This window comes from Arthroderma uncinatum, assembly GCF_011692745.1.
Source record: "Arthroderma uncinatum strain CBS 119779 chromosome Unknown scaffold3, whole genome shotgun sequence".
In the NCBI taxonomy this organism is placed as follows: Eukaryota; Fungi; Ascomycota; class Eurotiomycetes; order Onygenales; family Arthrodermataceae; genus Arthroderma; species Arthroderma uncinatum.
In genome coordinates this window covers 2242132-2259217 of record NW_022983865.1, presented here as the reverse complement: position 1 = coordinate 2259217, position 17086 = coordinate 2242132, and the positions used below count along the sequence as shown (strand labels likewise).

The 17086-nt window shown below is 47.3% G+C and overlaps 4 protein-coding genes across 4 annotated transcripts; 1 reads left to right on the top strand and 3 right to left on the bottom strand.

Moving 5' to 3' along the window:
* Positions 1 to 1668: 1668 nt before the first annotated feature.
* On the bottom strand, positions 1669 to 2346 carry GIQ15_04430 (uncharacterized protein; the record flags this gene model as incomplete). The annotated part of the gene is made up of 1 exon (XM_033551847.1): positions 1669 to 2346. One exon carries the CDS (start codon positions 2344 to 2346, stop codon positions 1669 to 1671), a length of 678 nt encoding a protein of 225 aa, XP_033405577.1.
* Positions 2347 to 4077: 1731 nt separating this feature from the next.
* GIQ15_04429 (alkaline serine protease) lies at positions 4078 to 5505 on the top strand (the record flags this gene model as incomplete). The annotated part of the gene is made up of 4 exons (XM_033551846.1): positions 4078 to 4389; positions 4455 to 4994; positions 5092 to 5197; positions 5267 to 5505. 4 exons carry the CDS (start codon positions 4078 to 4080, stop codon positions 5503 to 5505), a joined length of 1197 nt encoding a protein of 398 aa, XP_033405576.1.
* Positions 5506 to 6475: 970 nt separating this feature from the next.
* On the bottom strand, positions 6476 to 9719 carry GIQ15_04428 (calcium-transporting ATPase sarcoplasmic/endoplasmic reticulum type; the record flags this gene model as incomplete). Its single annotated transcript, XM_033551845.1, has 4 exons — positions 6476 to 6913; positions 7002 to 9317; positions 9375 to 9532; positions 9602 to 9719. 4 exons carry the CDS (start codon positions 9717 to 9719, stop codon positions 6476 to 6478), a joined length of 3030 nt encoding a protein of 1009 aa, XP_033405575.1.
* A 1439-nt stretch (positions 9720 to 11158) lies between these two features.
* On the bottom strand, positions 11159 to 16061 carry GIQ15_04427 (uncharacterized protein; the record flags this gene model as incomplete). The annotated part of the gene is made up of 3 exons (XM_033551844.1): positions 11159 to 14853; positions 14915 to 15805; positions 16001 to 16061. The coding sequence occupies 3 exons, from the start codon at positions 16059 to 16061 to the stop codon at positions 11159 to 11161; spliced, it is 4647 nt and encodes a 1548-aa protein (XP_033405574.1).
* Positions 16062 to 17086: the final 1025 nt, after the last annotated feature.

Here is a 17086-nt window from a genome sequence, read left to right as displayed (position 1 = left end):
TGCACGACTCCACGAGAAAAGGTAGCATCGAGTGTGCGTACCAAATGATACTCTCTTATGCACGGAAAATTGTTTCAGCTCATAGTTTCTGCTCCTGGTTCTCCGTCAAATTAATATTGCCGGTGTATAAACTCCGCTTCAGCTGTTATTTAACAAAATGTCTCTGAAAATTTTGCACGGGTGGAGTCTGATCTCCTTCCTGTAGGTATGGGTATGGATAGAATGAACAAGTGCATAGGATTTCGCATTGTAATAATATCCGTGGGTTGGAAATCTGTTGCATATTTTCCGATGACAAAAAATGGCCGCCGATGCTGACTGTTAATTCCAGCTAGCAATCCCAATTCCCGCGAAGCCATATTGTAGTTAACTAGTATAGTTAACATGATATAACCACAGTGGACCAATGCCGCCCTCTTCCATCGTTACCCGTGCCGTAAGACATTGCCGCCCCGCTAGTTTCTAGCCAGATCTACTGACCATATCCAATAATAAGGCTGTGGTTTCGTCGATCATAAGATAAGAATGGAGCGATGCATAAAATATCAGCTTTCATCACTCCATTTGCCAAGGAGCGATTTGGACTTTACATGGCTATGCCCATGCCTTCGGGGATGTCTCACTATATCGTCGGCCGCGAACCTCTGCATATAACGAATGCATACAATTTTTCATTGACATTCGCGTGCAAGCAATCAGCTTTCAGTTGAGGGCCTGTTTCGGCAGTGCATAAAGTTGGTATTTGCCTGGATCCATCGAATAAATGCCAACGGCAGTCTAATGCAACGGCATCTGAACCCTTGCGCATGCAAGGAGAGGTTTGGTCAAATATCTAAATTATATGTCTGCCCATCATGCAAAGAAATGGGAAGAGCAAGTCAAGACGGAGTATTCCTATCTTCGACGACTTTCCGCGGGAGCCGGTTTGCTAGGTAGGGCACCCTGGATGCGCATTAATATAGTATGCTTCCGGAGAGGGGGTAGGGTCAGGACATGGCGGACGATATCCCGATCGGAGTTCTGACCCAGGACAAAGCAACGGCCCCGTTTACTTTGTCGGACGGCATGCATATATTCCGGCTGGGAACCTCATTTCCCTTCCCAGGGCATCTTTTATCGGTGAGTCTCGCGTTGGGAACTCAGGAGACTTTAACGGGCTCCGATTCGCCGTCTTTGAGGATGAAGGAGATGAGCCTTTTTAACGAGATTCACTGATGTCGACTGGACATTCCTGTCCTGGCAGTTGATGAAGGAAACATGAAATGTGTGTTTCTGTTTGCTTTTTCCCAGATAGCCAGTAGGGCGTGTTTCACTACCCCGGCACCGTGCATCCAGCCCTGCGAGATGGTATGTTTCGAAAACAATGAAACGGGACTTGATGCACGTGGTAATGAAGGATAGGAACTATGAAACTGGCTGATGCGAGAACGCCACAATGTTTTATGCGGACATTGGCAATTGAACTGCGCACTGGCAAAATTGTTGATGCGTCGAAAATACACAGTATACTCCGTATAGATAGCAGTTGATGCAGTGTATTTTAACTTTGTTGAGTGTTTAATTTAGAATCTTGCCAGAGTGAATATAGAGACGTCATAAACCAAGAAGAGGATGGACAAAAAGAACCAAATATATTTTTATGTTAGTAAGAAAAGACATGTCCCCTAATCACTCTTGTAAAATGTCAACCATCTTCTCGGAACATTCCTGTAGCTCCTTGTTGTCCAAATCTCTCAAGGCCTTCTTTATTAGTTCCATATTCCGGGCTGAAAGCGCCTTGGTACCCTTCGTTTGGAGGTTCAAGGACGAGGCTGCTAACATTGACTTATCCGCAAATATGAGCATCCACATAGCTTGGTCATCACCTTCCCTTTTGAGCTCTCCACTCTCACCGGGAACGTTCCCATAGCCCAGAATCTCCCATCGGTTGCTTAGAAACTTGATGAAGCCGGTACCTCGCCAAGTTATCGTCCCTGGAGGAGAGTTTGGTATAGGTCTATCTGTCCCGTCGATGGTATCAACTTTCTCGCAGTCCTCTCCCGAGATCGACTGGTACGAAGCTACCGACTTAAGGGCAAAATCCTTTGTAAAGTCAACGTTGGCACTGTTGATCTCCTTAGACTGGGCCGGGTCGCTGGCTAGCGCATATGAAATGGATACATTTCTCTTATCCCTCCAATAGTCGACTGAGGAGCTTAGGACGTACCACGTCCCGAGCAACGGGATCGTGCTGGACAGTCCCGAGGAATCAGCCGGAGTAGCATCAGCAGCAGTAGGGGGGGTAGGGGTGGTGGGAGTAGATGGTGAGAGTCTGGTTGGAAGGCGAAGGTGGATTTCGTTGGACATGTTTTTTTTTTATTAGTGTGGCCCAGATGTACCAATTAAATTATATGCTCGCTGTTTTGAGTACCGAGAAGTCACTGTGACGTTGCAATGCGAGTTCTTGGTATTCCTGAGCCCTTGATAACTGGCCGAGATGGCTGCGGGCCCGGAGTGCGCGCCCAAAGTAGCTGCGTCTTCGTGGTTGCGGTTGGCCTGAGGTTGGATGTCCGGAGTTACGTTTCGCCGACCGGAAAAACGTCGTCCTGTCCTTCGTCTACTTTCTACTTACTTTGGACGACAACAGTTGCAACAAGCTCATCATCCTCGAACCTGATCAGCTTTGATAGTCGCTGATAGTCGTTGATGCCTGCTCTCGTCAAGCTGATCTTTCGGCCGATCTCCATGGCCGCGGTGACGGCTTCGGCTCGCGCCTAAACATGCCGATCCACGTTCATCTCAGCGTTCGGGTCGGCGATCCAGCTTTCATCAAAAGAAGACGCCCCAAATGGATACGGGAACAATGTGAGAGCTACGGGTAATTCTAGGGGCATGGGACACTCGCGAACTCATCTTAACAGAATGGGATACATCTTATTATCTCCAGGATAGTTTTCCCAAGGTCCCCGCGGAAGCACCGGCCTTTATCATGGACATTCTCCGGCCATACATACGATGCTCCTCGAACCAGGGAGAGCCATGGAATCACGCAACCGACCCGACATCGCACCTCTGAGAGGGGGTATTTCTATGGCTTCGAGATTGTTCGCCCCCCGGATACGAGTTCTTAAGGTCCAGAGTATAGTTCATGCACCGGGATAACCGCTCTTCGTGGCAACTCAAACCAATGCGCCCCATTGGTGCCCAAGCTGCATTGTACCTTGGGGAAATCAATTGCATAATAATTAGCCCCAAATCGCAAATCAGGTTGCATGCTCCATCGCACCCTTGAGGATGGCCCTTGATCTCCCGTAATGTCTAATTTCAGGATAACGGTCTTTGATAGGGCGGTCAGCCACACGTTAGTCAGATGTTTCGGCACGATTCCACCAGGCCAAGGAAACGGGGTTGGCCTGAAACTATCAGTTCTTCGGACACTCACTCTATACACAGCCGTATTTCCGACACGCCCTGGCAAACTTTCGACAAGTAGTTCTCTGATAGAGGAGCACAACATCGCAAGAATTTCTCGGCCTCACTTGGCGCATTGAGGAAGGTGCACTGTCACACCCCATGGGGTTTTTGTTCGACTAACCGCAATCCTTAATCAATGACTCGGTATTTTGCGGGGATCAAAAAGTCATCCGACTCATTTATGAAACTCTTGGTATAACTTGGTATCCCTGGAGAGATATCTATTTTCAACTGCAGATACCCATACCTCGGCCTCCAAATTTCGAGGTATAGCAAAGTCAGCTATGGTCAACTCTTGACCTCAGTCCTTCGCCGCATCTTGCCGTAATATCAATCTCTTTCCTGTTTGGCTGTGTGGAACTCCCTTTCAAGGGATATCCTGACCATCCATGGCATGGCGCCATGGTACCTCAGTCAAGGAAGATAGGAGAACGGAGCTTTCATCCTCGACCTAGCGCTATGTGCGGGCTGAGGATGATAGGGACATGAATATAAATTCAACCTCTGTCCGCCAGTTTTATATTCGAAGATCTTCCTTCTGTATCAACAACCACAGACGTTCCACTCCTTTACATCTCTTCACACTCCTTCACATCTCTTCACACTCCTTCTTCATCATTCAAAATGGTCTGCCTCAAGACTTTGTCCGTATTCCTTGCGGCGTTGGCTGCTGCCGACGCTCGCGCTGTCTTCAAGGCTCAGAGCAACACTATGGAAGTCATTCCCGACTCCTATATTGTCGTGATGAAAGATGGTGTCTCCAAGGATGATTTCACTGCCCACGTTGCCTCCGTTGACCAAATCCACAACACCAACAAGGCCAAGAGAGGTAGCAAGACGAATGGTATGCAGCGCAAGTTCGATATCATGAACTGGAGAGGTTACAACGGTCACTTCGACCCCGAGACCCTCGAGGAAATTCTCAACGACTCAAAGGTTTGTCTCCCACCTACCAACTCTTTACCTATATTCAAGTACCGGGGACCTAACAAGCATCATAGGTCGACTACGTTGAGCATGACCAAGTTGTCAGAATCTCCGGTTTGGTCACGCAGTCAAATGCACCCAGCTGGGGTCTAGGACGTGTTTCTCACCGTCAAGCTGGAAGCCGTGACTACGTCTTCGACGATTCCGCTGGCCGAGGTGTCACTATCTATGGTGTTGATACCGGAATCGATATCAACCATCAAGACTTCAGAGGACGTGCTAGATGGGGAACCAACACCGCTGATCGCGATAACGCCGATCGCCACGGCCACGGAACCCACACTGCTTCCACCTTCGCTGGAACTGCTTATGGTATCGCTAAGAACGCCAACATTGTTGCCGTCAAGGTCCTTGGCTCCGATGGCTCTGGCAGCACCAGCGGTATCATCGCGGGTATCAACTACTGTGTCCAGGATGCCCAGTCTCGCGGAATCCTTGGAAAGGCCGCTATGAACTTGTCTCTCGGTGGTGGCTTCAGCCAGGCCAACAACGACGCCGTTACCCGTGCCCAGAACGCCGGTATCTTCGTTGCCGTCGCTGCTGGAAACGATAACGTAAGTTCAACTATTAATTCGAGTTTAACCCTGGACCCGAAGTTTCTCACCACCTTTAATGCTCAATTAACTAACAACATATCTTCCTGCTTTATAGAAGGATGCCCGTAACTACTCCCCGGCCTCCGCCCCTGCTGTCTGCACTGTTGCCTCGTCCACCATCAACGACAGCAAGTCCTCTTTCTCCAACTGGGGCCCAATTGGTAAGTAGCAACCTTAAACTATACTCATACAATGTTGCCAAAGGCTCGAGTAATAACATCTTGTTGCAGTTGACATCTACGCTCCTGGCTCCGATATCATTGCCGCCCGCCCCGGCGGTGGCAGCACCACCATGTCCGGTACCTCCATGGCCTCTCCCCACGTTGCCGGTATGGGTGCCTACATGATCGGAATGGGCGCCAACCCCCGCCAAGTTTGCGACCGCCTCAAGCAGCTCGCCAATGCCGCCATCCGTAACCCAGGATCTGGCACCACCAACCGCCTCCTCTACAACGGCAGCGGCCGATAAACGATCTTTATTGAGTAATAGATGGCGATTCACCCCGAACTCGATGTTGAGGGGTATTATTATACCTTCAAGTACATTTTTTAACCTGACCACGTCCACTGGTTGAGTGTCATTTTTCTGCACATATTATTTATTTCTTCATGATGTATCCCATCATTCAAAGTTACCTTCATTGCACCTATTAGTTTATAGCGAATTGAGCAGTACTTCTTCGCGCCTTAAACATTCTTATATTCTCCTTCCTCCTTAGTCTAGTTGATTATTTCGAATTCTAGCCCATGGATACGGAATTACGCCCTTGAGTAAGTCTTAATCGAATACTCCGTATATAGAGTCCACTAGTTTTTATACGAGAACTGCCATCTATTTAACTTTGCCTACACCTTCTCCATACGAAGCGCCTGCCAAAATCGCTTAAAGCTCACTGTTTCTATTCAATATCACATGGTGAATCACGCGACCTCTATTACGTGTGGCCACATGAGTCTTCTAGAGTGGTCAGCAGGTCAGTATTTTCCTTACCTAGGTACGGAAGAAATAGCTTTATAGAACCATACAAACATATACATATATCCATTGATATAACGACAATATAAATTCACAGATAACGTACACTTCCGAAGAAAGGATCTAGAAAGTAAAACACACTCCACTCCACCTGTAGGACAGAAAAGTAATCTATTCTATATAAAAAAACCAAAATCGAAACCAAAACCAAACGAGGTAGTAGCTGATAGAAGTTGACTCCTTGTTTCTTGTTTTATCTCTGTTTTTGTCATTTTCTCCCACCCAGAGGTGTTACACTGACGCTGGTGTTTGGGCGGGGGCTTCTGGTGTTGCTGTTGCTGTTGCTAGGGTTGATAGATAATTCTGCAAGAATGGAGAGCCTTCACTCATAATACGTACATAGAAGTACAAGAGAGGGGTGTTGTTGTATGCAGTGGTTTCAACGCAGCCTTGGGTTCCTAATTCACGCTTTCTTTGGCTTTATGTTGGACCCGTTTTGGTATTCTTCCTTGCGGTCCGGGGTAGCATGGGTCACGTAAAGAACTCTCTCCAGGTATTTCAAGAATTCATCAATGACCACGACTGGCGCACTGATAGCCAAGACAGCCTTCCACTCAAGCCAATTGAGTGGCAAAATGTTGAACAGGCTTTGTAAGAAGGGGATATATAGGATGGCGAAATGAAGGGACATGGAGAGCATGATGGCGTAGACAAGCATCATGTTGTTCCATAGTGGGAAAGTGAAGAGCGATTCGCTGGAGGAGAGCGCGTTCATGGCGTTTAGCATCTCAATCACAACGAGGATGGAGAGGGATATGGTCGAAGCAGATTTAGACATATCATTGCTAAACATCTCACAGCCAATTTCAGAGAACTGGCTGGAACATTTGTGGAAATGAGACTGTGGAGATAAAGTTAGTTTCGTTTCCGATTGAAAAAAAAAACAAAAACAAAAACAAAAATAGAATTATATGGGGAACGTTTCTTACCAGTTGCCAGAAGGTAATTTGAGGACCTTCTGGATTGAACATGAAGTACCATGCATATCCAAATACCGTGGCGGCACCAACATAGATACCGATGACCATGTAACGGAAAAACAACCATCCTCCGACAAGGGGCTCGTCTCGTTTGCGCGGTGGGCGCCTCATGACGTCATGGTCCGCGGGATTAAACGACAGGGCTGTCGCAGGAAGACCATCTGTAACCAAATTGACCCACAGTAATTGGACAGGAACCAAAGCTTCCGGCATGCCGAGAGCAGCGGTAAGGAAAATGGACACAACTTCTCCAATATTTGAAGAAATGAGGTAGCGGATAAACTGCTGGGTGTTGCTGTAAATAGACCTTCCTTCTTCAATGGCGACTTCGATCGTAGCAAAGTTATCGTCGGCGAGGACCATATCGGCTGCGAGTTTAGCAACATCAGTTCCAGAGCCCATGGCAACACCAATATCAGATTTCTTTAGCGCGGGGGCATCGTTAACACCATCTCCGGTCATGGCCACGACGTGTCCCATTGACTGCAAGAGGTCGACAAGCTTCGATTTGTGCGTTGGTTCGGTACGAGAGAAAAGCAGGCCGTTTTTGGCAGCTTCGAGTTTTCCTTGCTCGCTCAGATCGTCAAACTCTCTACCGGTGAAACTCTTGCCGCGTATGTCTTCGTCTTTACCAAAGATTCCAATTTGTCGACAAATAGATTCAGCAGTATGCTGGTTGTCACCGGTGATAACGACAACTCGAATGCCTGCCTCACGACACTTTTCGATGGATGGACGGACCTCTGGACGGGGTGGGTCAAGCATGCCAACAAGACCGATCAGCGTCATGTTTTGCTCTAATTTCTTGTATTCTGGCGAAGTTTGAGCGCTGTGCAACAGGGGAGTTTCCGGCACATTGACAATGCTGGCAATGGCGATGATGCGGAGTCCCTGGTCGCCGTAATCCGCGACCTCTTGCTGGATCAGTGAAATATGTTTCTTGGTGAGAGCAACTTTCTCTCCGTCTGATCCAACCAAGGTGTGAGAGCATCGCTCAAGAATCGACTCAGGAGCGCCCTTGACAAGGAGCTTCTGGCTTCTTCCCTTTCCAGCCAATACGGACATACTCTTTCGGTCACGGCAGAATTCATACGTAGCTTGAACAGGTGATCGCGATTCGTAGTGTTTGCTAGCGGCATGAAGACGTTCGGTAGGTGGCAGGCTTCTAATCTTTGCATTGATGGAGACGTCGTCGGTACCAATCTTCTCGGCTAGCACTCTGAGAGCGCCCTCGGTGGGTTCACCAATATTGCTAAAGGTATCAGTCTTCGAGTCGTAAGATAACTCAGCTTCATTGCAAAGGGCCATGACTTCCGTCATCTGTTGGATGGTGGAAGACGACGCGGCCAGATTTTTGAGAACTTTTCCATTCTGTTTGAGGTCGCCATGAGGGGCGAAGGTAGTGCCTTCAACCTGAATCTCTTCGAGGCCGGTCCCGTTTTCATTCAAGTAGACGACGCGAGCGACGCTCATCTGGTTGGTAGTAAGTGTTCCGGTTTTATCAGAGCAGATAACGCTGCAGCTTCCCAGGGTTTCGACAGAAGGCAAGGATCGCACGACGGCATTTTTGGCAGCCATTTTTCTGGTTCCAAGGGCGAGACAGGTGGTAATGACGACAGCGAGACCTTCTGGGATAGCAGCCACGCCGAGGGAGACGGCAATTTTGAGGTAGTAGATGGCTCCCTTAGTCCAGCCTCCGTGGCTTGGGTCACCAAAGTGTTCGATGTTGATGAGCCAGACGAGGATACAGATAACCGTGATAACCTTAGCCAGTGTGTCACCAAACTTGTTCAGTTTTTGTTTCAGTGGGGTAGGTTCCGAGATTTGAGCAGTAATGCTCTCATGGATATCACCAATTGCGGTATTGGCACCAGTAAGTACCACGATAGCGGTAGCATGGCCGGTCACGACGGTGGTTCCGGAGAAGATCAGGTTAATCTGATCTTGCTTAACGGCTTGGGGGTCTTTGATCGCCTTTGTAGTCTTAGCAACACTCTGACTTTCACCAGTCAGAATCGCCTGATCAACGCGGAAACTGTTGCTCTGGATAGCCAACAACCTACAGTCGGCCGGAATGCGATCACCGACGGCTATCGAGATGATATCCGCAGGCACAAGTTCCTCCGCCTTAATCCGGTGAATAGCTCCATCCCTAATGACTTTGGCCTCGTTTGCTGAATATTCCTGGAGAGCTGCAATGGCCTTTTCAGCGCTGCTTTCTTGAGATACGCCGACGATCGCATTTAGGATAAGAATCGTGAGGATCTAGAAGGTGTGAGTACAGGAATAAAAGGGTAAATCATATGTCCCAGGCGCACTTACGACAATGGGATCCACGAATGCGGTCCAACCTTCACCCTCTTCAAACAATGCTAGTACAAAGGAGACCACGGCCGATCCTAGCAGTATGATAACGAGTTGATCTTTAAATTGTTCCAAAACAAGCTGCCACAACGGCGTTGGGGGTTCCTCCTCGAGAGCTGAATAGAGTCAACGAGTTAGCCTGAAGCTGCTCCGATGGTCGTATAGATAATAGAACAGGTACCTACCATTGGAACCATATTTCTCTCTGTATTTAGCCACCTGGCTTTCCTGTAGGCCGTGCTCTTCCGTCACTCCGAAATGCGCAAGCACCTCTTGCGGGCTAGAGAGGAACGATCGATCCATGGTGTTTGTTTGGCTTTCTTCAAGCTCTGCGCCAGGCGCGAGAAGAGGGAGAGAGGGAAAGTATATTATAGAACCCCAATCTGTACCGTGGCCTCAAGAAATTCTGCGCTGACAAATCTAACTGGTTATATGTCGATGACGGCGTCGAGTGTGAATAGAGGCACTCAATTTGATTCGTGGAATTCTCCCATAGGTGGCGGTGGTAGGTATTCAGGGGCTTTGAGATACGGGCTGAGCCTTGGGCTTCGAGGTACGTATACGACTCTGCCGATATATGGGATCTTCCCCGCAAAAAGATATCGATATAGGGTGGGGATGGACGATAATAAAAGCAATCTGGGCTCACGAACAGGTCGAGCACAGTAAGGACAGCCACTCTATCGCCAATGACCTCGCAGCAGACTGTAAAGGGAGCGGGAGGAGTGGGAAGAGAAGAAGCCAGCAAGCTGTGTACCTGGAGAAATGTGTAGATGCATCCAGCTTATCAATCCTGCGCCTACAGCTTTTTTCTTTGAGCTTCGACCAACGTGGTCTTTTCGGGGCCCGGAATAACTCATGCCGACATGACGCTAGCATCAAAGTAGACTAGGGCTATAGTTGATCACGTAAGATGTCAGGTGATGTCCACGTGGGTAACATGTGACATTTGAGCCGCATGTTATATAAGCACTCGGGTTTAAGATTTAACTCCGCTTCTTCCTCCTGGCCATGTTACAGTATATGATGTCGCTACTATTATTTCACTGCGCAGAATGGCACCCATTGTCTACCGCGAGGGTGATAGAATTGCCAAATTGCTGTGGCAAGAAGAGGAACTTGCATTTGCGGATGTCGCTGGTATCATCAAAGGCTCAAGTAGCTAGCTGTTAACGTACACGGAGTACCATGACGAGAATACAACCTCTTTAAAAAGCTATTGGTCAATCAGGTGACAGTGCGTGTTTAGCTCATATTATCAGTTTATGATCTAGCTTCATTTTGAAATGCACCATTCCGACATGCCTAAGGAGTACTCTTGATTAATATTTTTATACATAGTCGTAAAGTCTAGCTGGAGCTTCCTTGGGTCGGCTCTGCTAACCCTTGGAGGACTTATCTGGCTAAATATAGCTACCTCCCAAAATTCTTTCGTTCGCTCCATAGGAGAAACGAAGCAGAGGTCTCAAAAAGCAGCCAGGTATATACAAGAAAACACCAAACCCAAATTCCCCGTAGATCCACTCCAGCGGGCCAAGTTCCCCCGCATATTTTTATGCAAGGTTTAGTGGCCGCTTGAATCCATAACTTAACTTTGTTCAACTTAAATCTGACAGCTCTGGCAACGGAGATATTCGTGGCCTCTTGAAGAGAATATGAAGTTAGGATATAAATACTAAATTCTCCAAAACATCCTTGGTTAGCTGGATATCAGTTTCAAACTCAGCCACTCGATCTGATATTTAAAACTCCACTTTGACTTTCTCTCCGTAAAGCAGGCCGCCCTTGATTCTCACAATACCCGGATAATAAGAAATGATAATATCTTCTTGTGAGATAAGCATACAAGTAGTTTTAACTTCGTGTGGTATCAAGAAATGCCTTTTGTATGACAACGGCCTAGTGCGAAGGCTCGCAAGATCCATAGAGCAAAGCCAGCGGTTTTTACCTTGGAAGACTAGATGGTTGGTACTGCTAACTCCGTAAATGCTGAGAATGTGGTTCTGGAGGACTGGGCTAAGCAGTATCACTCGGAGCCACGGATTCTCCTCCACGCACGTAATTTTTGAGAGGGTCCCGTCAAAGGAGCGCACGAGATCAAAACTGTACGGATAGAGTCGCTGCCAACAGTCGCTACCGTCCAACAATCTCACCGGGATAACAATATGAGCCCTATCGTTATCCAGAGTGAATGAGAAGGCTGGGCGCTCTAGTTTTGCTATAGCTCCAAAGAATTGAGTTATTTCCTCGCGAGACTTCAACATCACTCGGTTTATAAAGTCGCCCCATGTATAAATGCAAGCAGAATCCTCGATAACGTAGATTAGGTGTTGCAGTGACTGCGGATGCTGTATCCAACGTCCCGCCACCCAATTCTCAGGCATTTCTATGTAAGTCCCCCCCTGGGCATTGATGTCCCAAAGCCAGTTAGAATCGCGGGCCGATATGATAAATTTTTGTTCATTCGCGCAAGGCAATATTTGGTAGATGTATTCAGGCACATTGTCCTTGGATAGCGTCCTCCTTTCGTCTAAACGCCATACCAAAAGTTCGTCTGGGCCGGTTTCACTGGTGCTGACACTGATGATAGAATGGTATTCTGGCCAAACGCAAATGATATATACCGAACTCCTGTCCTTGTGCTGATATAGCTTGCAGGAGTCATTAGTTCCGAGAGTATGTTGGTAAACCCGCCCAAAACTTTTGGCATAATATGCGTATTTTCCCTCTCTGTCCACAGCCAGAGTTTTAGCCCTTTCCCCAGGGCGGGACGGGCCGAGTTGTCGGCCGCCTCCAGTAGTTTGCTGATCTGGAGGTGGAAGGCGCCGAAATTTGACAGCACCATCCTCGAGCACTGCTAGAGAGTATCCGTCCTCGCTGAAGGCTACTCGCCTGAGTGTTTGCTCAGCATCGACATCCGCTCTAACAAAGGATCCCGGAGAATATTCCACGTGGTGTAGGAGCTTAGAAGTGTGGAAGTCGTAAATTTCAATACTGGAATCTCCAACCACGGCAAGTCGCTGCCGATCCGGGCTGGTAGCAAGGCTCTCAACAGGTCCTTCTCTCTTGTCTATTTTCTTTGTATTTGATCCGTCAATGTCAATAACCAGTACTTCATTGTTCTTAAAAAGTACGGCGATCGTTTCGCTGGGGCCAAATAGTTCTCTGGGGCCGAAAACAATGTCAGTGATGGAAGGCTTATCCAAAAGAGGTATGTCACGGATATATCTCCTATCAAGGTCCCAAATTTCTATCACTTGGGGGTCATGGTAGCTAACGGCTAGCAGGCGGCTGACCTTGGAGAATGATGCACGAAGCGGCCATTCCCGTCGCCCTGCCAATCCCTCTTTGGCGTGTTGGTAAGGAATGCCCCTCAAATCCCATGACCACGTCTTGAGATGCCTGGTCTTTGATTCCACAGCCACTATTAGTGATTCTCCGTCAATCAAATAGTCCATAATATACAGTATTTCTTCATCATTATTTAGTTGACGCAATATCGTCACCTCTTTATCATTGACGACATCGTAAATTTTAATACGTTTTGTCCCATAACAGACCAGAATATCATTTGCTCCGGGCTTGAACTGGAGGAACTTTATTTCTTCGTCGTTGGTCAGGGTTTTGTATATTTCGAATAACGATGTATGATACACCGTTATATATGCAGTAACAATTTCAATATCAGTTTCAGTGGCAGAAGCGATGGCAAAAAACTTTTCGCCATAGCACAAAGCAGTTATACCCCCCTCGACATCCGTACTAACCAGCTGGTAATCCCATTCAACAGCGGGCCAGCCAAAAACCGAGAACTCATGCTCTGATACAGTGGCCTTCCGGATGAAAGTATCCTCGGGGCAAAATTGTGGAATTTGAGCGTAAATCGCTGACGGGGAACGTATAAGATCCTCGGAGAACCTCTTTGCTATATGGTCTAGGTCGCTTGTCCAGCCCCTGATCTTTTTTTCTATTGCGGTGTCAAGCTCCGCCTCCAGTTTGGAACGCGCATCAGTATATACAGCAAGGGTGGTCGCTGTGTCAATTAAAGGAGTGAGAACTTGGTCTTTAGCGATAAATTCTATCCACGAAAGAACATTCGATGATAAAAAGATATCAAGCAGGCGAAATATATCACCGTCAAGGGGGTCAGCCTTGGCCAGATGACACGAGAATTTCATGGCAGCGTACTTTAAGAACTTGGAGCGAGCGCGCTCTTCACCAGGGTATCGAGGAGGCTTCATTTCGTCCTTGGTAAGGTATCGGAGACAAGCCTTAGCAATACGAGTATGGGCCACGGTTTCCCTGACCGCAAACTCCGAGTCTAAGTCTTCGTTAACGAGGAATTCTCGAGCAGCCTCATGTATCATCCTTAACTTTCCAGACCCATCGAAAGCCACCAGCTGGCCGCATCGGGCGGCAACGCAATCGTCAAGATTGTGAATCCCGCTCTCAATATCAAGTTGTAAAGCTTCCTTAAGCTCGTCCTTTTCTAGTGGTCTTTCTGCACACGTTACCCACGCTAGAATAGCGTTGGTAGTATCATTTTCGCGTGTGGCACCTAACATTATCTCTAGTATCCTCCGATATTTATGTTCCATTCCTTTAGGCATCTTTGAAAGAATCCGAGATACTTCCTTTTCGCTATGTGCATTCGACAGATCTTCAAATACTAGATCTATCCACAGAAAGCAGCCATTGGACTTTTCGAGGAGAGTCTCCATTAGAGAAGCTTCATTACCCTTATTTTCAGGTAGGTGCTTCATCTTGAACTCAATTAGGCGTTTGATATCGTCTTTAGTATCCTCTATAGAGATATTATGTCGGTGTTGGTCGGAGCTGAGGCTATCGAATTTCCTTTTCAAGTCTGGAATGTATCGGCTGGTGATCAGGATTCTCAGGGGTATGGATTGATTGATTCTCTGCAGCCCATGAAAGAAGGAGTCACAATCAGAGCATTCATCCAACCCATCAATAACCCAGTAATGTTTGTGGAGTTCCACTCTGAATATGCCGGATTCGAATAGTTTTTGCCATATCTCGTCTGAATTTTCATTCTCTAGATTCGTTCCAGACTTTTGAGTTATCTCCAGAAGCTTTCCTCGAACCTGGGGGGATCTACGCGCCATCTGTAAAGCGAGGGACCGAAAACAGGGCCTCATGTCCAACTCTCCCTCTTTGACGGAGTAATGGCTGTAATCCTCACCGGCAGCGCGGAGCTGTTCTATTATGTACCTCGCAATGGTCGACTTTCCGGAGCCTAGATTTCCGGTGACCCAGAGTATACTAGGAACATCCTGGGCAAATTCTTTCCACTGTCTATATGGTTCTTTGTCCAAAAACCACTGGCAAGTACCTTCAAGATGAGTGGCGAAGGGATCTACGCACACACCAAGATATGCTTCTAGGCTTTCCATCTGGTTTTGTGAGAGTTCATCATCTAATTTCAGTATTAATAAGGACATGGGCCGTCATCGTAGATCATAGAATGCATCTCATACCTATTTTAGAGATTTCGAGAACGGTAACTTCAAAAGCCTCACAAAGAGCTTTATAGTTTGGATCCTCCTGCGATTCAAACTTGCAAATTGAGCGGTGGTCACCGATCAACGGGCGCACAGTTTCGTGCTTTCCACATTCCAGGGTAGCAGAATTCTTTTCAACGACCAGTGAACCCAGGAGACTATATTCCTCTGTCTCGTAAAAGGACCAAATCTTTAGACCATCGTAGAAATCACTAAATTGGTAATTCATCTTGAATAAGGTGTTAGAGCCGGGTTTTAGTTGTTTAACGAATCTTCGAGGAAAACCATAAACCTTTAGAACATTGTGCAGAGTTTCAGCCGAGGCAGATCCGTCGTGTGGTGTTCCGAGGAAGCACATCGTGTGGATTCGATCAGCTAGCGATTTATACTGCTGTTTTAGTTTTGCATTCACGTATGCCTCTTTGATCACTAGACCTCCCATGCTATGCCCAATAAGTACTATTCGGGTACGGTCACCTGTGTCCCTCATAGACGAACAGTTGGACAGGCTCGAGAGCAATTCAAGGGAAAAATCAAACAAGGTCAAGGTCGATTTCTTCATAGGGCCGCAGGCTGAGTCGTATCCGAAACTGTAGACTCGTACTTTCTTTGCGAATGCAGGCTCGTTACGGATCCATTCCTTTGGCCAGTAGTGCGAGTCCGATTCTGTTTTGCTCCATGTTTTCCTAGAACCGCCATCAAGACCGTGTACGAAGATGAAATCAACAATCGGGTCTGGAGGAGAATACAAGAGATGCAATCCGATGGCGCCTTTGACATTGATGGTAGGGGACTTTTTGAAGTATCTTCCAAAGAAGTTTGAAATTGGAGCCCGACGCTTTTGCTTCTGCTCTCCACGAGAGTCAACTAGAGCGAGTTAGCGGTGGCCATTACTTGTCTTCATAACGGGATAAACGGGTTCTTTACCATTCCTACTTGCCATATCTCTTTCTTGACTCGTGAGTTGAACTGGAAAGCTTTATAGGACCGCCGTAGAAATGAGTCAGAACCTGGTCTGGGAGAATTATGAGAAAGCATGGGCGGTACGTACTTTGGACGTACTTATAGCACTATATGCAGCCCAGCGGCGCGGGGATGAGGCTGAGAGGCTGCGCCTGGTCATCGTCGCAGGCGGCAGTGTGCTATCGTATAGCTTTTTGCACACGAAGGCATGGCCAATATAGATAAATGATGTTGTTGCTCTCTCCCAAGTTTCCCGTCACTTTATCAGGTGTCTATAGAAGGCATGGAGACAAAACTCGCTTTGGTTTCGTTAAACCGTTGCTTTTTCTCACGATCGACCCAGTTGAACATCGATGGCCGCAGCCTGCCTGCAGTGTGCACAGCATGCCTGATCCATGATATCCGGTCCTTCTCGCAGGAACCGGGCTTGGATCTGGTTGCAGGTGATGATATACAGAGATGGAAAATATTTATTAGGATATATCCGCCACTTCCGCTGTTCCGGAAAGTACAATCCTTGAATAAGCGTATTGAATCGGTTTAAAGATATTGACCTTCTATCATTACCTTTATTTATATTCTAACAAACCTATCATGTTAGAAATTATACTTATGCCTACTTGATTTACTTAATCTGTATAAGCCCAGACACTAATAGCAAGCCAAACCACTTAATTTAATGCGACAATTTAATGCAATACAGTGTTATGTCATGTTAAGTTATTTTATGTGATGCATAGCTGAGCAGCGCACGAAGCTCTGAAGACAAGCAGGACAATACGGGGTATGGGGGATTGTTCATCGAACAGGGGGGACAAGGGAAAGTGGAAAAGATGAATAAAAGACAAAGGTTTCCGATCTGTCCAGGCATAGGTCTTTCTCCAATTGCTTTAAAAACTCCGCCGAACCAGCAGAAGATACACAACCCTTGAGATAAAGGAAAGGAAAGGAAAGGGAATCGGAACGGAATGGAATAGAATTGGAATAGAGCGTGAATCGGGATGGGGATAGCTTGGTAAAGAGAAGCAGGCGAGACGAGCGAGGCAAGGCAAGGCAGGACAGGGTAGGGATTGGGTGGATTTGATGAAGGATGACCGGGATACATGCTTGGTCCGTGTTGTCAGGCTTGGACCATCTCCGGCGGAAATACGAGACTTGATTGAAGCCGGGGATGGAAAGTTTTCG